Below are 19,519 nucleotides of genomic sequence, written 5' to 3' on the forward strand. Positions count from 1 at the left end.
AGTCCTGTGGAGTGGAGGGCTCAGCCTGCATCTTCCTGCTCTGCAACAGAGAAACACAAGCAACATTGTGGTGAAAGTTAGACTAAACTGCTAACTACAGAGGATACAGACAACTACAATTAGTTTGCATGAAGCTCAGCCACTTCCTGCCAAACTTACCATGGAAGAGCTACAGAGGTCGTCAGAGAAAATTTGTTTCTTCTTCTGACTTTGAGAAGCAGCAGGTGGATCTGGGACACTGAAAAAAGACACTAGAATCCTAACACCAAAATCCATGGTGATGTGATGATGTGTGGCGTCAATGAGATCTCACATTAGAAGGGTTTGGTGAAGTGGTCAAGGTGAAAGTCAAGGTCAAGTTTATTTCTAAAGCACATTTAAAATACAGTTTCCACTGCCCAAAGTGCTGTACAAAACAATGACATACAAATTATAACAGATGCACAGGGAGACATACGGATCACAATACATTCTCAGCTTGTGTTAAAGGTCACTGCAAAAAGGTGGGTCTTCAACAGCGCTTTAAAAGCTTCAACATCTGAAGTGGGGAGGTGTGGCACACGGGCGGTGAGTGTATAAAGGCAGAAGTAATCTGTCAATGAGGCCTTCCTGTTTGACAGCTGTCAGTGCTGTGTGTCGGCAACAAACAACCCTCGACTATGCTCCCTTGTCTGTCTCCTCTTTCGCTGCCTCCAAAATCTAATCTAAAAGCCACAACGCAACAACAAAAGCCACAACAATGGAGGTACACAGTGACTGGAAGAACAGGTTTTGTTTCCAGGGAGAGTATGATAGTGATTCCCACATGTCTTCCAAACCAGGTATCAAATAACAATTTAACAGAACAGAGTATGGGCAGAACTTGATCATTTTGCCCTACATAATGTAGTTGCTGATTCATCCACATCTCCAAAAGATTATCTTCTAAACGGCTGTGCTTGTTAAGGCAAACAGAAAAAGAGCAACAAAAACAGCAAAATTTTGAAGAATCTGAATGTTATTTATTATTCATTTAATCCAAAAAATATTGAAGAAAATGTAAGAAAAAAAGATTGTAAAACTAGTAAGTCTATTTTCAACACTGAAATAATTGGATTTTCCCTAAGCATGTCAAAACAACTGCTGGTGCAATGCTTACAAATAATTGTACAACAAATGAAGAGACAGGACAGGGAAATGCCCATGTTTTATTTTGAATAAGCCTTCTCCAGTCAGCACTCCAGCAATCAGAAAACATTTTGTAAATGCTCCAGATAAACTGCTGCACATCCATGCAATGTTACACTTCACAAGTCAAATACCGGAGATCCTACAGACACACTTGCCTGTTATTAAAAGCATGCAGCACTAGAAGACAAAGTGCTGCCAATAAAAGAGACCACCAGATGTCAGTGCAGACTCAGTGCACACTCCAAACTGTTTGGTCTCCATAGGAAGATGGCATTTTGCAGGCTTGCTGATGAAGCTAAACTATCACGAACAAGGCAGGTCTGGGACAGTTTTAGGCCGTTGGGAGGGTTACTTTAAAATTGCAATCCGATACAATTACAAGTTACTTGTCAAAAAATGTAAATCAGTAACTTACTCTAATTGCTTCAGTTAAAAAGTAACTTACCAGACTGCTCTCAGTTACTTTTAGATTACTTCGGCAAACATAAAAACAAAAAGGGGCTCCCTCCAGGAACTGCGGCTTCCTCCCACGATCCAAAAACATGCATGTTTAGGTTAACTGGTGATGGAAATTAGGAATTAGTCAGGACTTGGGGACCAGCAAAAGGCAGGCCTGCAGCAAGGCCTCTGTTGTATTCCTAGTGTTTTATTATCATTATCATTAACCCTGGAGGGCAAGGTATCTTCTGTTCTTCCGGTGGTTTTTCATGGTTCTTATTATACCAACGTCCAAATAAACCCAATTTTGACCTCCTAACCAAAACCAACACTCACCAAATGTCGCACGTGCATCTTGACTGGCGAAACATTTTATAAAATGGAAAAAATTAACCCCTTCGCTGCCAAAATGTGCTTTCTGGTGCCAACTAGCCCCACTGGTAAAAATAAATAAATAAATAAATAAATAAATAAATAAAAAAATAAAAATAAAAATAAAAAACTCGTCATTGAACGCAGCACAAATATTTCAGATAATCTTAAAGAATTTATAAGAGTTTGCCTACAGTCCTTTCTGGTGACTCCACACAGCTAATGTACCAGTGTTATTTTTTTAGTGTTGGTGTAAATTAACAGGGGTTAATTTACAGAGTGGGACTCTGAGATGACTGCCATCCTTCTGCTGCTTCGCCTCCTACAGTAAAAGGCAAGAAGTCTGCAAGATAAAAGGCAAGATGTGTGCATCGGAGGCTGCTAGACACCTTATCAAGTTCATGAAGGTATTTTCTGAAGACTATACAGTATTTATAAGCTTTTCAGGTGCCAAGATGGGTAATGGGGATGAAGGTGCTGGTGCTGGAGATGCAGTTAAATTGTAAAATAAAAAATCACTCAGCCATTCATCTCACAAAAATAGTGTTGTGTTCTTTCATAGATCCATCTGTGAATTCATTCGTTGTGTACATCTGACTATGAAATATTAACCTCTCTCTCTCAGGTGGGGTCAAGCATGGAAACCCCCTATAAGAAACCGGTCGCTAATAGCCCTTTCTTCTTGGTATTGGAGAAAGAAGCAACAGCATCCAGGATTTCAACATCATCCTGGACCAGAAGGCCATTCCCTGCAGGATACAGACCTCAATTGCTGCCTTTGATGAGCTCTTCAAGGTGCATTATACTTTTGCCCTTCCCTATGATGATGCGCTGTCCAGCTTCTTCACCTTCATCCAGACCACCATGTATGCCATCGACGTAGGCAGAGTGAAAGAGAGTCATCGGGTAAAAGAAAACAGAGCAAGGCTTTGCCAGGGCAAGCCAGTGTTAATATTAATCTCCCTATAGTGTTAAAATAAATAACTATAGCTGAGTGTAAGAACATTAACACTAGTGCTAGTGTTAAATTAGCACTGAAAATAGTGGAAACATATACACACTTTACTGTTGTTAAATTTAACTCTCTGAGTTGATTTAACACTGGCTTTGTTGCTGTGCAGGTGGCGCTGTGCCCCACCTGTCCCTAATGACCAGTCACCACTGCTTTTGAGAAGTGGTTGAGATGATGACTATAACTGATTTTACTTTTGTTATGCTACCTTGAGATGCTTAGGCTTATTTCATATTGTAGGCGATTGTCATGTTTTAAATAAAAACCTCTGGCCAAACACTTTTATATTAATTATAAACCCAACGATGCTGAACCTCCACCATTTTCAATAAAATTAGGAACCTCCAGTAAGCAGCACTCCAAGAATCAAATAATCCTTGTCCAGAAGGTCCTTCCAAACAAAAAGATGTATCAAATATGGTAAAATTTCACTGATATTTGTCCATTTTTGCCAGAGACAAAAGGTGTGTCCTCTGCTCTCTTGTCCCATTTTTAATGGAGCTAAATGGGGAAATGTCACATTTCTCCAAAGCTGAGGGCTCTGCTGTCTAAACTAAAAGTCTGACTGCTTAAAAAACCTCACAGACTGAAAGATAACCGGTTTTCCTACCCAATAGTAATTTTTTTTCTCACTTTGGCCCAAAAGTAACAGATTGAGGAGCAGTTTTCCCATCAAACGGTGCTTGCAGCTTTAATTTTAGTTCTAAATCAATTTGTAAGAAAACAATTACAACAATTAATTTTGGTTGACAGCTCTCAGTTATATTTGAATAAAACAAAAGCAGAAGACTGTGCTGAGACAGGGTTTCTTATGTTGCACTTAATTGCTGTAGAGCTAAATGAAAGTTATACTTTGTAGCTTTTTATTGAAAGAGGGTAAATCAAAAGTCACAAGAATAACAATAATCAACAATAATCCCTTTTTTTCTCTTTTGAAATTCTGACCACATCTTATTAAACCAGTTTTATTCTTGAAAAATGGTTTCTCTCTCTCTCTCTCTCTCTCTCTCTCTCTCTCTCTCTCTCTCTCTCTCTCTCTCTCTCTCTCTCTCTCTCTCTGGAATAACTTTGGAATTATTGCATATGTTGCATGATTGTAGTTTTGTTATCAGGCACATGAAATGTAGAACTATTACCAAGGGACGAGGAATAAACTAACTGCAGTTTTGCTTAAAGGTGCCTTAAGGAGTTTGCAGATTTTATGCGAAACAGCGCCCCCTGCAGGCCTTGGGCGTAATGCAGCTCAGTGAAAAACTCGTCCCTGTGGCTCGCGTGCACGGAAGAGGGGAACTCCTTCCTCGCTCGTTTAGTAGCGCTGAAGTAAGATTTAAGTTTCTTTTACCTGGTGGAGTCTGTGCTGGAGCTGTGGCAGTGCTAGAAGCCAGGCTTTTCTTACTTTCTGGAAGATCCTGCTCAGTTGTTGCTCACTAAGCATCTGGCGGAGTAATGGCGGACAAAACGAAACCTAACCAGCCGGAGCGCGCATTAAGTCATTCCTTTCAAATTCTCCCAAAAAAAAAAAAATGCTGGTGCCAGACCGGCACTGCAACTTTCAAATGACAATTTAGCGCTGTTAGAGGTACTTGTAATGAATATGTCAGGGCACATTGTACACATTAAAAATGTGTAACATATTTAGGGTGGAAAATAAGTATTTTTAAGGTTGTAAAACTCCTTGATGCACCTTTAATATAAAAATAGTTCCTGTTGAAAATCAGCACCTCATGTGGTTTCGATGAGTTATCAGTCAATGTTTCATGTCTTCTCTGCAGGATCAATTTCATCATGAAAAAAAAAAAATGTAGTGATCTTTCAACACCTACCATTTAAATTCTTAGTACCCTTTAAATTCAGTAACTTCCAACTACATGATGTCAACAACTGTATGGACATCATTTGTAGTTCTTTAATCCTTAAGTAACTTCAGTTAGATTCTGAGATTGTGGAATGAAACATCAACTGTTGGATTGGAAGAAAAAAAACTGAAGCATAGACTGATCATTTTCTTGTCCGTGCGGGGCTAGATTGGCCCAGGAGCAGATTTACTAAGCACTAAATCTAAACTAATCTAATCTAATCTTCAGTACTTTTGCCAATATATACAAAATCTTTGCTTTTCCTTGTTCCACTTGCATCACCTTTCCAGTGTCTGTCATCTCAGTATTATTGTTTTATCTCAGTGTTTCCAAGGTCAGAGGAATTGATGACCCTGTCTCAAGCATGCCTTTTAAGTCAGCAGTCGTAGATTCATTTGCTGCCAGCTTGTCCTTTGAAGCCTTTAAAAACCAGACTTTCTACCTGAAGGGCCAGTAATTGGTGTGCAGTGCACACATCACAGATCGAAGGAGCAGCCAGCGCACTTAGCATGACTCCCCAGCACTTCATGGGCTTTTCTCACAGCACCTGAGAGCATGTCGGCATTACGATTCTACCTTGGTGCTGCCTCCTCTAGTATAATCCCAATGAACACATGAACAGACAGCAGTCAGTGTCTCTATAGTTTTTTTTTCGCAGACCTTGTCTGCAGCACGACACGTCTTGAATTCTGCAACAGTCATGCTGCTCCCATCAACCCGGAGATAAGGTTGGATGGCTCAGTATAATTCCTTGCTGACTACCAGCTGTATTAAAATTGGCTATGAAATAAGCCTCCTGGCCAGGACTGAAGAAGCTGTTCTGATGAAAACAATTGCACCACTAATACAGAAAAGCCCTTGATGGTTTGCTCATTGGATTTCAAAACTTCAAGGGACCACTTAAATCAGATTTAAAAAAAAAAAAAAAAAACAGTCATCACAGGGCAGTTTATTCTGGATTGTAACTTACAGAATTTACATTCATGTGATTACATTTAAGAACCATTATGACACTCACACAATCTTCATTCTGTCACATATTTTTCAGCTGTTGCCTTTTTAAAATATAACAATTGTCTCAAGGCCATTTTTCACACAATTGCAAACAACAACAATAACAGCAGCAACAATAGCAGCAACAAAAAATAAACCCGTGACCTCCTACATATATATATATATATATATATATATATATGTATATATATATATATATATATATATATATATATATATATATATATATATATATATACATACATACATACATACATACATACATACATATATATATATATTTATATATATATAATATTTTTAGTATTATATTAATATATTAATATATTAAAAATATTTTTAATATTTTTAATATATTATTATATATATATATATATTTTTTTTTTTTTGGGAGCCTTGTTCCAACCCTGATGGAAATTTTTAATGACAACATATAAGGCATTCATCATCAGTCTTTTATTGGCTTGCACAATAATCACAATTACAGTACTACGCAAAGGTTTTCGGAAGGGCTGAAAAAAAAAACAAAAGTTACAGTAATCAACCTGAAGTTGATAAAGGCAAACAGAATAAGACACAGCATTAGATGACTGTGACAATGTTCTGTTAATAAAAACAAGCATCAATTCTTCCCAAATAGACCTGTTTTGGTGAAATTCTCTCGGTTGCTGTAAACATTTGGTCAGCTAACAACAGTTGTTCGGTTGACATAAGTTCACTCAGACCTGTCTGTGTCTTTGAGTAACCCCAGATAACCTCCATTATGTCAGGATGACACCCAGTGCTGTGTGACAGAGATCTTTCCTCCCTTTTTTTGGTGCAAAACATATTCAGTAATGAATACACTACATGGATCATTTCTGTCTGCTGCACAATAAATGTTAGAGCTGATTAAACAACCCCCTTATTTTGTGCATAATGATTGGGAATAAGTCATTCATGTGTTAAATAATGTTGCTTTTCAGTAGGGTTACATTCACTTAGGGCAAAATCTATCATGTATGTTTATCGTGAGCTTAAATCCAATCATTTCTGTCAATTATAACTATACAGTGTGCTTAGTTCTGTTTAGCAATGCAAGCATGGTGACATCCTAATTCAATAATCCTAAATGTCACAAGCATAATCCTAAGGACACGATTGCTCCGAGACATAAACTCGTGTATAATTACCAGAAATTAATCATAAAAACTGCAATTATTGCAATATATCTTTTTCTTTGTTTCATCTTTGCCAGCTCAAGTATAATTGAAACAGCTCCACGCTTTGTAAAGAACACTTCTGCCAACCTCCATGGCTTTGATTCCCGTGTAAAATTCATCCTATTAGAGTCACACTTCCAAAACATTGAGACTTTGTGCTGCTATTATGCAATGATCCCATTCTGCCAAGCAGCTTAGACAGCCGGCTAACAGCCACAAGCTGCTTGTTCTCACCGACTGCTGTTTCATGTGTTCACTCTGGCCTGAGAGGGAGGTGGCATGCCAGAGAGAGTCCATGTATGTATTCCACACTTGTAGGATTTTCTGTAGAGTGACTTTCAGGGTCCAATAAGAGTATATGAGCTGTTCGAGCCAATAGCAGTCGGTTTCCAGTTGGGCCGGTAAAAATGAACATCATGGGTTCGGGCCCAATTTGCAAACACCATCTTCTCCGTGTTAAAGCGGTGGTGGCTCCCTCGTCGGTTTCTCTCATGGGAGAGATACATGGAACACTCGTCAGGTCCTGAGGGCTCATAGTAATGATATGGTACAGTGCGATGGGAGGAAGATCTAAATAGAAGGAGGTGTGGAGTGAAGCATAAAAAGGCATGAAAGTCAAAATGCGGATGTGAAAAGGGATGCGCAGAGCGAGCGGGGATGATGATGAGATGCAGGGGTAGAGAGGGGGAGAAGAAGTGAGGCACAGCAGGAAATAAAGAGAAGGAGGAACAAAGAAAAAAATTGAAAGATCAGAAGATTCCGTGCTTAAAGTTGTGTTCATTATACAATTTTTTTTCATTTCTCTAATAGTCACAGTTACACCAAGCTCACAGATGGAGCCTGGTGTGACAAAGAAGAGTCATTTCAATCTACTCTCAGTATTTCAAAATGTCCTTCGTGTCCTTGAAGATTAATAAGAAAATTTCTAGTGACCCAGGCTTCTACATAACCATATAAAAAAAGCTTCACTTTGTGTCTTCGAACAAATTAATGGCATGTGCTGTTTTCATTCTGCGTGCGTGTGTGTGTGTGTGTGTGTGTGTGTGTGTGTGTGTGTGTCTGAGTGTGTGTGTGTGTGTGTGGTATTGACAGATATGGCAACATAGTGTGTATGTGAAAATAGCAATTACAACTGCAAAAAAAGAAAAGGAAAGAAGAACAAACAGAATGTGAGAGTACCTGCAGAAATCAGGAGGCACCATGCCATACACACTGATCCTGTCACACAGCTCCAGGGCGACTGCCATGGTGAACCAGCCGGTACTTAACCAGGAGTTGGAACCTTTCCTGGAATACAAGAGGGCATCACCATTTGCTGCAAAACTTGAGTCACAGAGCACAGGTACACTGAGAAACGCTCCATGAATATTACAGAAAGATCATGTTGAAGCTGTGAACATTCATTTTTATGTGTTACCGTATCAGTCACATTCAGGTACAAGAATGCTTTGAAATGATAAATGCAAGAAATGCAGAAAAGTTATGACAACATGAATGCAGATATTTTCAAAATATTTAGCAGCCTCAGAAACTAAAGTAAAAATAAATACGTCTGGTTTTCTGTTGCTAGCTATAGTTACATAAAAGCTAAACAATTGAATACCTACTCAGATACAACCTCCTTTTATCAAGTGGTGGGCCTATTATTCACTTACAGATAAATTTATATGAATAGCAGGATTCAGTGAAATGTCTTATCAATCTTATCAGTTTGGTTTATTGTCAAAACATCAACATTTCATTCTGCCGCATTTCTACAGAACAGTTAACCTGTATCACAAGCTCAAAGGAACAACTGTGTTCCAGAAACATGAAAGTGACATATTTTAGAATTAAACAGAAAGGTAAAATGATTTTGAGTCAAGAAATCTGAAACATAATAAAATACACTCGTCCTTTTTAATACATATTTGTTCTGGATGTCAATGTTAATTGCAATAAAGCTTTTGTTGCTTAAGGTATATCTCCTAATCTAAAATACTATATTTCTTCTTTTTCCTCAGGTAAGAAAAGGAAGAAATATTTTTCATAAAATATTGCAATGGAAAATATATCTATGCTACATCTAAAAAAGTGATATTTGTGTGTGGGATGTAATGCTGTTTGGATCTTACTCAAATTGTTGCATTTTAATGTGAAAGGTCTGCTAGTCAGAGGAACTGTTTTCTGGGGTTTTGTTTTGTTCTTTTTTTTAAACCTTTGAGAAGAAATGATGAAAATAAATGTCAGGAGAGTAAAACTTGATTATGCTTTTCAAATACATTTTCATTACCAATTATATTGCAAATATGAAAAAAAAGTGTAACAGTAAAAGACACACACACACACACACACACACACACACACACACACACACACACACACACACACACACACACATTGTCATGTAAGGTACTCATACATCACTGTAAGTAACTTGGGGTTCAGTGTCTTGCACAAAAAACACTTAGGCAAGGACATGACCAGGGTTCGATGAAGAATCGAACATCAAGATTAAGAAAATGACTGCATCCCATCATTAAAGCTCAGGAACGTGAAAGCTCAGATGAACCCTCACACATAATGGTTAACCATGGAATTTTTACTTGTAATGTCACAATGGAAGTTCTTTGCGATTCTCTCCGTAAGCATTACATTAGTCCTGCAACAATGGGCTTGGGGAATGTATCAAACTTCATACACTCCTGCCAGAGATAAGACAATGTTTAATCCTAATCCTGTTAATACAACTGTGACTGTTTGGAATTTAGCCAGGTTTTAGAAAAAGTAGTACAATCTGTGAAATGGATTCTCACCTTGCAGCATATTTCATCTGAAAGTATTTGAAACAGTCGACACACTCCACTCTAACATGTTAGTCACTTTCTGATTTTCAATTTTTTTCTGTGGCTGTTTTTGTCTTTTGCAGATATAAGATGTGAATGTTTACCTGTCAATCCCTGTTTCCTTTTTGAATAATTCATCCAACTTCAGCATCTTGAGCCTTGTAATTGTGTAGACTTTGAGTTTGGGGAGGAGCTGCTTCAACAGCCGAAGGTTGTTGTAAACATGACCTCTTCCATCGCGTCTCATGGCAATGCTTGGTCCCCAGAAGATGAACACGGTCTCCTGGCTGGCGTTGATTAGCTCCTGACGGTTACGCAGCACTCTCTGTAAGCTGGAGTGAGCTATGACTCGCACAGTCGTTCGCCGCCCAACATCGGGCTGATACTGTACACTGGGAGCGTCGTTCATTCGGATGATACACTCAGAGCGGTCGATTTCTTCACCCCTCTCGCTCCCAATCAGCTGGCCTGAACTGGTCACAAGGGCACAGGTCCCACAGTGCATTTTCAGAGGCTGCAAAGGTAAAGGATGAAATACATTATTACAATCTATCTGAGACTGCAGTGTGATATCCAATGACAGAGTAATTACCTAACAAGGTTTTGAAACATCTTGCCTCAAGACAGTAGTTTTTTGACTGACATTTAAAAGTGGCCCAGTTACACAAGTGTTAGTTAAAGTGTGTAGTTTTGACAACCAAAAAAAAAAAAATCATGTTATTTATCATGGATTAAAAATTTCCCAAGAATCTTCAATCATTATCTTATGCCACAGGGATTTTATTATTCTGAGGAGCATTGCAGACTGTCAAAAGCTATCAAAACCTTGGTGTAATAAGAAGCCGTTCTAACAAATGCAAGTGGTTATATACAGAGACAAATTCAACAATCAAGAAGATAAACATGCCAAGAAGATGTCATAAATAGTTCATTCTCAGCTTTTGAAAAAAACTCTGGTAGAATAATGAATCATACAAGAGCAAAGTTAGAAGTGACATCCTTAAGCAGAGATCAGTAAGAGGAATATTGTTGAAGAAGGTACAGATAAAAATTGGTTATGAATGGGAGGTTTTTCCTTAAAAACAACTTTATTCTGTTGCAAAACAACAACAATAACAACAACCTGTGTGCAGTCATGTGGATAAATGCTGTATAAAAGACAGATAAATGTCAAAGTCAAGGTAAACCTCAATCTGTTAGAATATCTCTGTCAAACCCAATAACTTTGCCCTTATGGTTTTTAAAGGACTAAATGTCACATAATAACCAACGTTAGTAGAATCACATTGTGAATTCAGCCATTTAAAGCCAGTCCTTCAGGTAGTTAGTAACAGTTCAGAATGACACGTAGTGGTGAAGCAAATAACTGAAACCAGAACATGAAGCTTCAAGGTCAATCTTTTTTCCTGTGCTTAATTTTACAGCTTAATTTTGATTGGTTTTCCAAGTAGCAATAAACTTTTGCAACTTTATCCCAGTCGGCACAGCACAACACATGACATGCTTGACATGAAGCCTCTCTGATACTGCCGCTGAAAGTGTGGGTTTCATTTTATTTTTTCCCCCCATTCTGGAAACTGACAGGTTAATTACTTGTGTCTAAACATTTTTTTTTAATCAAACAAATGATATTCATATGCTGGCCTAATTCTGTTTCATACAATCAAACAGGTCTAAAAAAATATCAATTTATTGAAATATACTGCTGATTATAATGGCTGACAACTGAGCATAGGATATTCTCCAGTACTATCATTTTATGGAAACATGCTACTTCTAGTTTTATTCATTCCAACATAGTCAAGGCATGATTTTTCTTAAAAAAAACATACATCTAAAAAAGAATTGCAGGAATTGACCAAGAAATGTCTGTATTACAAAAGCCAGTGCACTCAGGGGAGACAGATCTGTCAGGCTAGAATATAGTTTTATTAGCTGCCGTATTGGTTTGAATTATAAGGAACAGGCGTTTTCGATCTTGTGTCCAGTCAGATGTTCAAAGTTGAAAAAGGTGAGCCTGGACTGAATGATCTGACAGCAAAAACCCAGAGACCCTTCACATGAATTATTCCCAACCTTAATAGAGAACTACATTGGCATTCTGCACTGTGCTCTGAGCTTCACACTCCATCAGGCTCTGAGGTGGAATTGTGTGTGTGTGTGTGTGTGTGTGTGTGTGTGTGTGTGTGTGTGTGTGTGTGTGTGTGTGTGTGTGTGTGTGTGTGTGTGTGCATACAGGAGATATTACGAGCGCCACAGGCTATTGTGGCTCCCACAGTTATATTTATAAAGGACTCCCACTATGTCTGTGACCCCCACATTGATTGACTCCCTCCTGTGCATATATGCATCTGTCTATCTACAGGTGTGTGTGACTGTGGTGTCTGGGGATGTCCTGAAGTGACTGTGCGGTGTCGAACATTACCTCAATTGTGTACTGCAGTCACGTTTCTGTGGACAGAATCTGTACTAGTGTCTCAATCCATAACCCAGTGTTCGGCTGTGCATTAAGTCTGAGAGGACTCCCACCCTCCATAACAGCTAAGTTGGAACAAAATGCACCCTTCCCTAAACAAATATGCCCTCCCTATCTTAGCTTTCAGAAAGAGAGAAAAAAAAAATCTCAGTCCATTTAGCTGTCTCTTCTTCTACATACAACAGATTGAGTGTGTTTTCCCCTCAGCACTGCTCAACCAATTACTTCCAAGCAACTTTGAGTCACCATGGAATCTTTAAAACAAGTAAAGGCAATTGAAGGTTGCAGGGCTTGTATCATGGTTTTAAGTGCCACTGAGATGATAAAAGTGTCCCTGACAGCGTTGCTGAAGCTTTGCCCTAGCTCCCTGAGCATCTGACAGCTTGATGTTGCTGGGAAATAGGCACTTATAGAGCCTGTATCACAGCGAGAGGGCCTTTCAAAACCAGATGGGGGATTTCACAAGCTTGACAGCCAAAGTTACAAACCTCAGCTACTGAATGAGCAAATATCTTACAAATGGATTTCACCAATATTCAATCACCAACCAACAAGCTGCTGAACACTTGTGCTTATTCCCACCTCATCCTCGGCTTCAGCTACACCACACAGACAGTGGTTTGTCTTCCACAATCAATAATGTACAGACTTGGAAGCATTATAGATTAGATGCAAGGCATGAAGTCTGATAAGAAGTCAGCTGGGTTATAAAGAGCTGGCATGCTAAAAGCAGCAGCAGCAGAAAAACTGAGTAGCTCCAAATGTGGCTCTAGTTCCTGTCCTTGTCAATTACCGCCCACTCACTGACTCCAGACTCATCAGTATGATCCCGATTACACACTTTCCATGGAGATGTACAATCATAATTGCTTTCAGAGCAAAACCCCATCAGTCAGCATCTAAAGCTACATAAGAGCTTCTTTTGTGCACCTAACCTCATGCTTAAAAACCCATTTGGTTAGAAAATAACTAAACAGCACAAAATTACAGCAGAAAGTTTCCACATGGTTGAGCTATGTGGAGGTCACAAAGGAGTTGCAAAGCACAACGTAATAGGGCTCATATTTTCTGAGGTAATAATGTATTTTAAACGATTCATATAAAAGTATCAAGTAACTTGGAGCAGAAAGAGCACTGTTGGATACTTAAATGTGATTGTTATGGCCCCTCTACCCGCTACCCTGGAAAAGATATAAGTGGTATAGAAGATGGATGGATAGAACCTCTAAACGTACATTGAATCTGTTTTATTGTATCATTAAACACTTGCCATTAGATTCACAATTTTAAGGTAAAAAAGACAAAAGAAGACTATAAATTCAAACAACATTGAACATGGGTATGAAGAAGCCCTAGAAAAATAAAGCTCAGTATCACATAAAACATAATGCTATTTTGCATAAGGGAAATATGACATAAAGTTAAATCCTTGAGGATGACTTTTATATTTTGGTACTGATGTGATGATGATAAGGTTATGCTCCAAATTTTTTATGTAAATATGTCTGTAATGTTATAGGGAGATATTAACCCAATACCAAGCAAGTGAATTCTGCCACATGTTTGTCCATGCTGTCTCCGTGACTTTCCCCAGCCTATAAATAGCTCTCACATTTTGATTCACACATTTTTTTCCCAAAATAAAAAAATCAGACTCAGGTCAAAAACTAGATACTTAACATTTTTCAAGAAAAGGCGGCTAAATGGTTCAAACTCTCTGAGGACTCTTTCAGTGGCAGACAGAAGGATCAGTTCTGAGCAGACAGAGGAGTCATCATGTGGAATTGTATTATTTTGTATAACTGTGTTAATTGTCACAGTGTGACTGACTAGTTAGTTAGTAATAGTTCTTGGATAACAACAGAGCTAAATGTCACATAGGAATAAGCTGTATCAGGCTGTACGAGACTCTTTCTCCCGTTGAGTCCTTCAGTGCAGAATTGATGCTGCCCATTTTGCATTTTGGCTGATAGCCATCCAGACAAAACTTGTCTGAAAAAATTCATGTCATGTATTAAAACTCACAGTACAATAATTTGACGATACAGGAAAGACCACAATACAACAGCCCTGTTCTCCAGTGTTAGCAAACCTCTGGTCCAGACTGTGGTATGGAAGAAAATAGAACGGTATCTTCTGTTCTACAATGACACTAATTGTTTAGATTTTGATCATTTAAGTGACTTTCCAAAATGTCAACAATAAGGCTATTGACCTTTCCAAGAGAGGAAATAGGTTAAATTGGTATCTCTTCTGTGGCGTGAGGCTGTAATAATGATTGGCACTGCTTTCATTCGTCACACACCAATTAGTTATAATGAAGCGTTCTTGACAGTTCTTTCAGAGATCTCATTAAATTCCTGCCAGTGACACATATTCTATTCACATATTTAAACTTGCTCTGGTTTCAATTTCAAGAAAGACAATCAAGCTGGAATTTTGCTCTAAATCCAGTGAGAGTCTGACTGGACCGCTGTGGTAGATGGCGGAGGGAATGAAGCACCATAGCACCAAAGTGAGAACAAGATGCTGGCAATGTGGTATTTATGGTGTCCATTTGCCTTTAGCCAGTCACCTTATCCAGACAGGGCAATGGGAATCAATAAAGAAGATAATGGTTTTTAATCTGCATTAACAGTTTAAAAAAAAGGACAACAAAATAGTTGATGTAACACCACTTTGAGCATGACAGCAGATAGCATTGCTGGTTTTGCCATAAGTGCATCCTTACTTAAAGTAGGATTAAAAATTTCCACACCCAGGGAATTCATCCATTAAGCACCCTCATAAAAAAGCTGTTCATTATTTATTTGCTCATGTCATCTGTGCTGATGAGCTGCATCTCTGCGCTACACAACACTCTTAAAATGAATGGTGAAGAAGAGTCAGCGTAGGCAGAACATTTTCACTTTATAATGACACCTATTTCTCCAAGGCTGACTGCATTAAAGGCTGTCAGAACACCGAGAGGTATTACCCATAATAAGTAGGTACATCAGAAAGTTGCAGAAGCAAACAGTCTACGTTCATGCTTTCACACGGGCTTTGTGATTACAGCCTATAAAGGCCAGTGTAGATTGATTCTGCTGACAGTTCTTCAAAGGTCAATATCTCTTTAAATGGAATCAGCAAAACATTAGCGAAGGAGAGAAGATGAAGACTGCAGAGGAAGATTAGGGACACTGTGTGTGTGTGTGTGTGCGTGTGTGTGCGTGCATGCATGCATGCGTGTGTGCATTTGTAAGAAACTACCCGTCTCTAATTACTGCAACTTATCAAAGGAATGAAATACGTACCAGAAGAAAAACATCACACAAGAATGTGCAGGAAGCCCTGCAGAGGGCTGACAGAGAGGAACAAGGCACATGCCAAGACACCGAGCTGCACAGAGTAAATCACATAAATGTTTAACCCTAACTTCAAGGTCTCACTTTTCAGTATAAGGGTGGTTGGATTTCAGTGCTGCTGTAAAGGCAATAAAATGACAAGAGGAAAAAAGCCAAGCATATACCATTCAACCTTAGTGGCATGAAGCAGCACCTTCTTGGTGATTAATGCATGCTAGGTGTTTTTCCACCTCATGGGTGAAAAAAAAAAAAAAAAAAAAACGTCCAAAGATGTCACAGACCACCACCCACCTCAGTGAAACCACTGTGCGTGCAAACACGAATCGCACATCAGTTAATGCAGACCATAAAAAAAGGTCCAGCAGGCACAATAGACAGAGTTCTCCTCCACATTTTCAAGCATCTCTGACTCTGATGACGGCATAAAATTTTAACAGCATGCCTGGGCATTTGCATTGGGTTGTCTCCATGAGTGTACGACTGCAGTACCTCTGTGTGTGTGTGTGTGTGTGTGTGTGTGTGTGTGTGTGTGCGTACGTGCGTGTGTGCGTGCGTGCATGCACACACTTGTGTCAAAGCCAAGCTTCCCTACAGCAGTAGCAGACCTCACATGACCCTGCAGGGAACTGCACAGACGAATCCACCCACTCCAAAGATCCCACCGCAGGTCTGCCCTAGTTAGTCAATCCCAGGCTCTGACGAGGGCGAGGCAACAGCAGCAGCAGCGCTGAAGCCCCCCATGGGAGAGGGGGGCAGCTTGACACTAAGAAGCATGAAAATGTTGCAATGCGAGTCCATCATGGCTCAGTTGTCAGTAAAGAGGAAGACAATCAGAAGACAGTCAACAACAGAGTGCCAATGACATAAAACAATGGCTGACGTAGCTACATCACATTTCTTTATATTACACCTGTAAAATGCTCTAGATTAGATCTAGATATGAGCTTTAAATGATCTGATCACTGAAGACAAAACTATACAGAAAATGATGAATGCATCAACTCAGCAAGCTTTGTATTCCTCAAACTAACTCTCTTCTCATTGATTATTAAACACTGAAAGGTGACCCAACACTTGTCTCCTCCATTTCAATTTGAAAAAACATGTACTTTCTCCTCTGCTGTGTTTATCCATCCATCCATCCATCCATCCATCCATCCATCCATCTGCTGAGTCTGAGTGATAGTCCACTGCCCACATTCTCCCACCCTAAACAGATCGCTCCTGAAAATGAGACCCTGGGTCTCAATGAGACTCACCTGTTTAAATAAAATTCATGGAAAAAAATCACAGAAAAAATTGAGGCACTATTGACACAACAGAAAAATTATAGTGGACTACATTTTAACAAGCCATTCAAGTAGACACCCATGCTGTTTTAAGTGTTGTGTTGATAAATATTCAATGGTAAGCATATATTTTATAAATTAAGAAACTAAAAACTATAGATGTTTCTGAACCAGCACTCCCAGAGCAAAATTTTGAGGTAAATGCTACACAAATTGGATGATACAAATAACATGCTATAATAAATATTTTTTTTTTGAATTTTTATTTATTGTTGTATTTTTTTTTAAATGCCAAACTTTTAACCTGTATAACTTTACTCTAAAAACAAAGAGGTGATTCAGGAAGTGAAAAATAAAAGACTAAAGCAAAAGCATTATGCAAGTGTAAAAAGACAACAAAATATTATCAAATATGAAGACAGGCAAAGATATTAAATGCAGCACAGACTCAGTTCCTTTTAAGCCCAAGCAGATCCAGGTTTTCAGGCCATACCTATGCTAGACATTTACATGCTACTCCCTCCGTTTCACCTGGATGACCACAGAATACAGATTAGTTGCACTTTAAAAAAGAAAATCATTGCAATCAGTGTTGCCTTTATGTTTCAGCTTCTCTGTGTTTGATACATATGATCAAGCAATGATAAATGTGGAAGTGCAGTTAGAAAAAGCAGACTGTTGACATTTTATTTGACTGAGGACATGAGATGACTGGTACATAAAGGACAGCCACCCATGATTGAATTAAATGAAGCTGTGAAGCTAAACATGTTGAACATAAATGACTTTGTGTCTCTATGTGTCTTTCTGAATTAAAGAACCAAGGGCCAAATCATCACTGCCTATAACAACACAACCTTATAGGGGATCCTGCAGTGTGCAGATTTATGTTTACCTTAAGATCCAGAACACCTGTGTACCCATCCAGACTTGATGCTGGGAGCATCTGTGGTCTGTCTGGTCCTTTTGTGGCTGGAACAGGAGCATCCGAATGATGCGAAGACAATGAGGATGAGGATGATAATGCGAACAATGATTTGTCACCAGAGCTGCTGTTGTACACCACCATGAAGCTGGTAACCATGGTAATGATGATGATACCACTAACCCCTTGGCACTGGAGAGACACACGAGCCAGAGGAAAGACAGAAGCAAAACAACAGCAAGTCAGAGCACTACATCAAAAAAAGTCAATCACTGAGAGAACAAGATGTATGTGAGAGCTTTACTTTGGAATAAAAAAAGCTAATAAATAGATACAAAATAAAATGCTGCTAATTAAATATCAAAGCAAAATAAAAATAGTAATAATGATAAATGTGCTTTTCTCATGTAGTCGTCAGAAGGATACTCTAATGTGCTCCACATGTTCTATGCACAAGGCAACATGTTTTCATGTTATAAAAATAGCATAAGGCTGCTGAGTTCCTGTGCATAATTGCCCTACACTAAGTCACAGCATGCAGAAAATAAACAGAAACTATAGAAACTTTACGGTTTACACACACGCACGCACACACACACACACACACACACACACAGGTCAGATTGTTAACTCACTTCAGAGCACCATAAACACTACAGATCCTCACAAAGGAACATTACTGTCATATTTACTGCAGCTCTCGGTCTTAATTACCACTCTCATCTTCATCCTCGCTTCCCCTCGTTTCCAGGCGCGCGGAGGCTTTTCTTTCTACCGGCACCGAACGACGGGACTCATCATTGGCACCAGCGCTCCGCTGTGGAGAACGACGCTCCACTACTCTTTTCCCATGCTCTGCTCCTCTACATGGACGCCCTCATCTCATTCAATCCGCTCTCCTCATGGTCCTAAAACACCTGTCTTCAGGCTCACTACAGTTTCAGGGTTCACCAGAGGTTCATAGGAGGCGGTTAGTGTTGTGCGAGTTACTGAAAAGTAATTGATTACAGCTCTTCAAAAAAAAAAAAAAAAAAAAAAAAAAAAAAAGACAACCCTATTTTATTTGTCCATGCCAAAATAATGAATTAATTGAAAATGAGTTATTGGCCTTATTGGCTAGCTTTATTAGGTCTGCCCTAATTTTGGTAGAAGCAGCAAGATGAGCTAAATGTAGGCACATATAATATCTGCTATTATACTGTTACAGAAACTGTAGTGTATTGAAGAGAATATATCATTTCATTTGTGAATTTGGGAATGGTTGGTGACGTCACTCTCATGCGCCGTCGTGTTGTGTGATTCACGCTTCTTTTGAAAGACTCCAGTAAAAGTGACTGAACATTATCTGCCGACTCCTGGTCATTTGTGTCGCTAAAAATAGATAAAAGACACAACAAGGACAACGAGAGACAGCAGGTACATTTCAGAGAACACCCTTTTTATATTTCAATCAGGAAACTAGTGTTTGCAATATCTTTGAATAAGTTTTTTTTCTTTTTTTTCCTAATGACTGTTGTACCTTCTACTGAGTTTTCGTAGTGAACAACCAGCCATTTATCATTTGTCATTTCTACAATTTGACCACAAGGGGGA

General features: G+C 38.9%; 1 protein-coding gene across 1 annotated transcript; it reads right to left on the reverse strand.

Annotated features, from left to right (window-relative positions):
• Positions 1–7,402: 7,402 nt before the first annotated feature.
• Positions 7,403–18,689, reverse strand: LOC115382065 (alpha-N-acetylgalactosaminide alpha-2,6-sialyltransferase 5-like). Its single transcript, XM_030083708.1, has 5 exons — positions 18,641–18,689; positions 17,897–18,118; positions 9,994–10,403; positions 8,244–8,351; positions 7,403–7,634 (listed from the first exon to the last, which is right to left on the reverse strand). The coding sequence occupies exons 1-5, from the start codon at positions 18,653–18,655 to the stop codon at positions 7,403–7,405; spliced, it is 987 nt and encodes a 328-aa protein (XP_029939568.1). The 5' UTR covers positions 18,656–18,689.
• Between the last annotated feature and the right edge of the window lie 830 nt (positions 18,690–19,519).

The sequence above is a fragment of the Salarias fasciatus genome, chromosome 23 (genome assembly GCF_902148845.1).
Source record: "Salarias fasciatus chromosome 23, fSalaFa1.1, whole genome shotgun sequence".
In the NCBI taxonomy this organism is placed as follows: Eukaryota; Metazoa; Chordata; class Actinopteri; order Blenniiformes; family Blenniidae; genus Salarias; species Salarias fasciatus.

Bases quoted from the DNA above. Each gene is read 5' to 3' on its own strand.
- LOC115382065 (XM_030083708.1), bottom strand. The intron at 10,404-17,896 runs GTAAACATAAAT...TTACCTTTGCAG, and splicing joins CAGGTGTTCTGGATCTTAAG to CCTCTGAAAATGCACTGTGG. The intron at 7,635-8,243 runs GTACTCTCACAT...CCTTCTATTTAG, and splicing joins GTGCCTCCTGATTTCTGCAG to ATCTTCCTCCCATCGCACTG.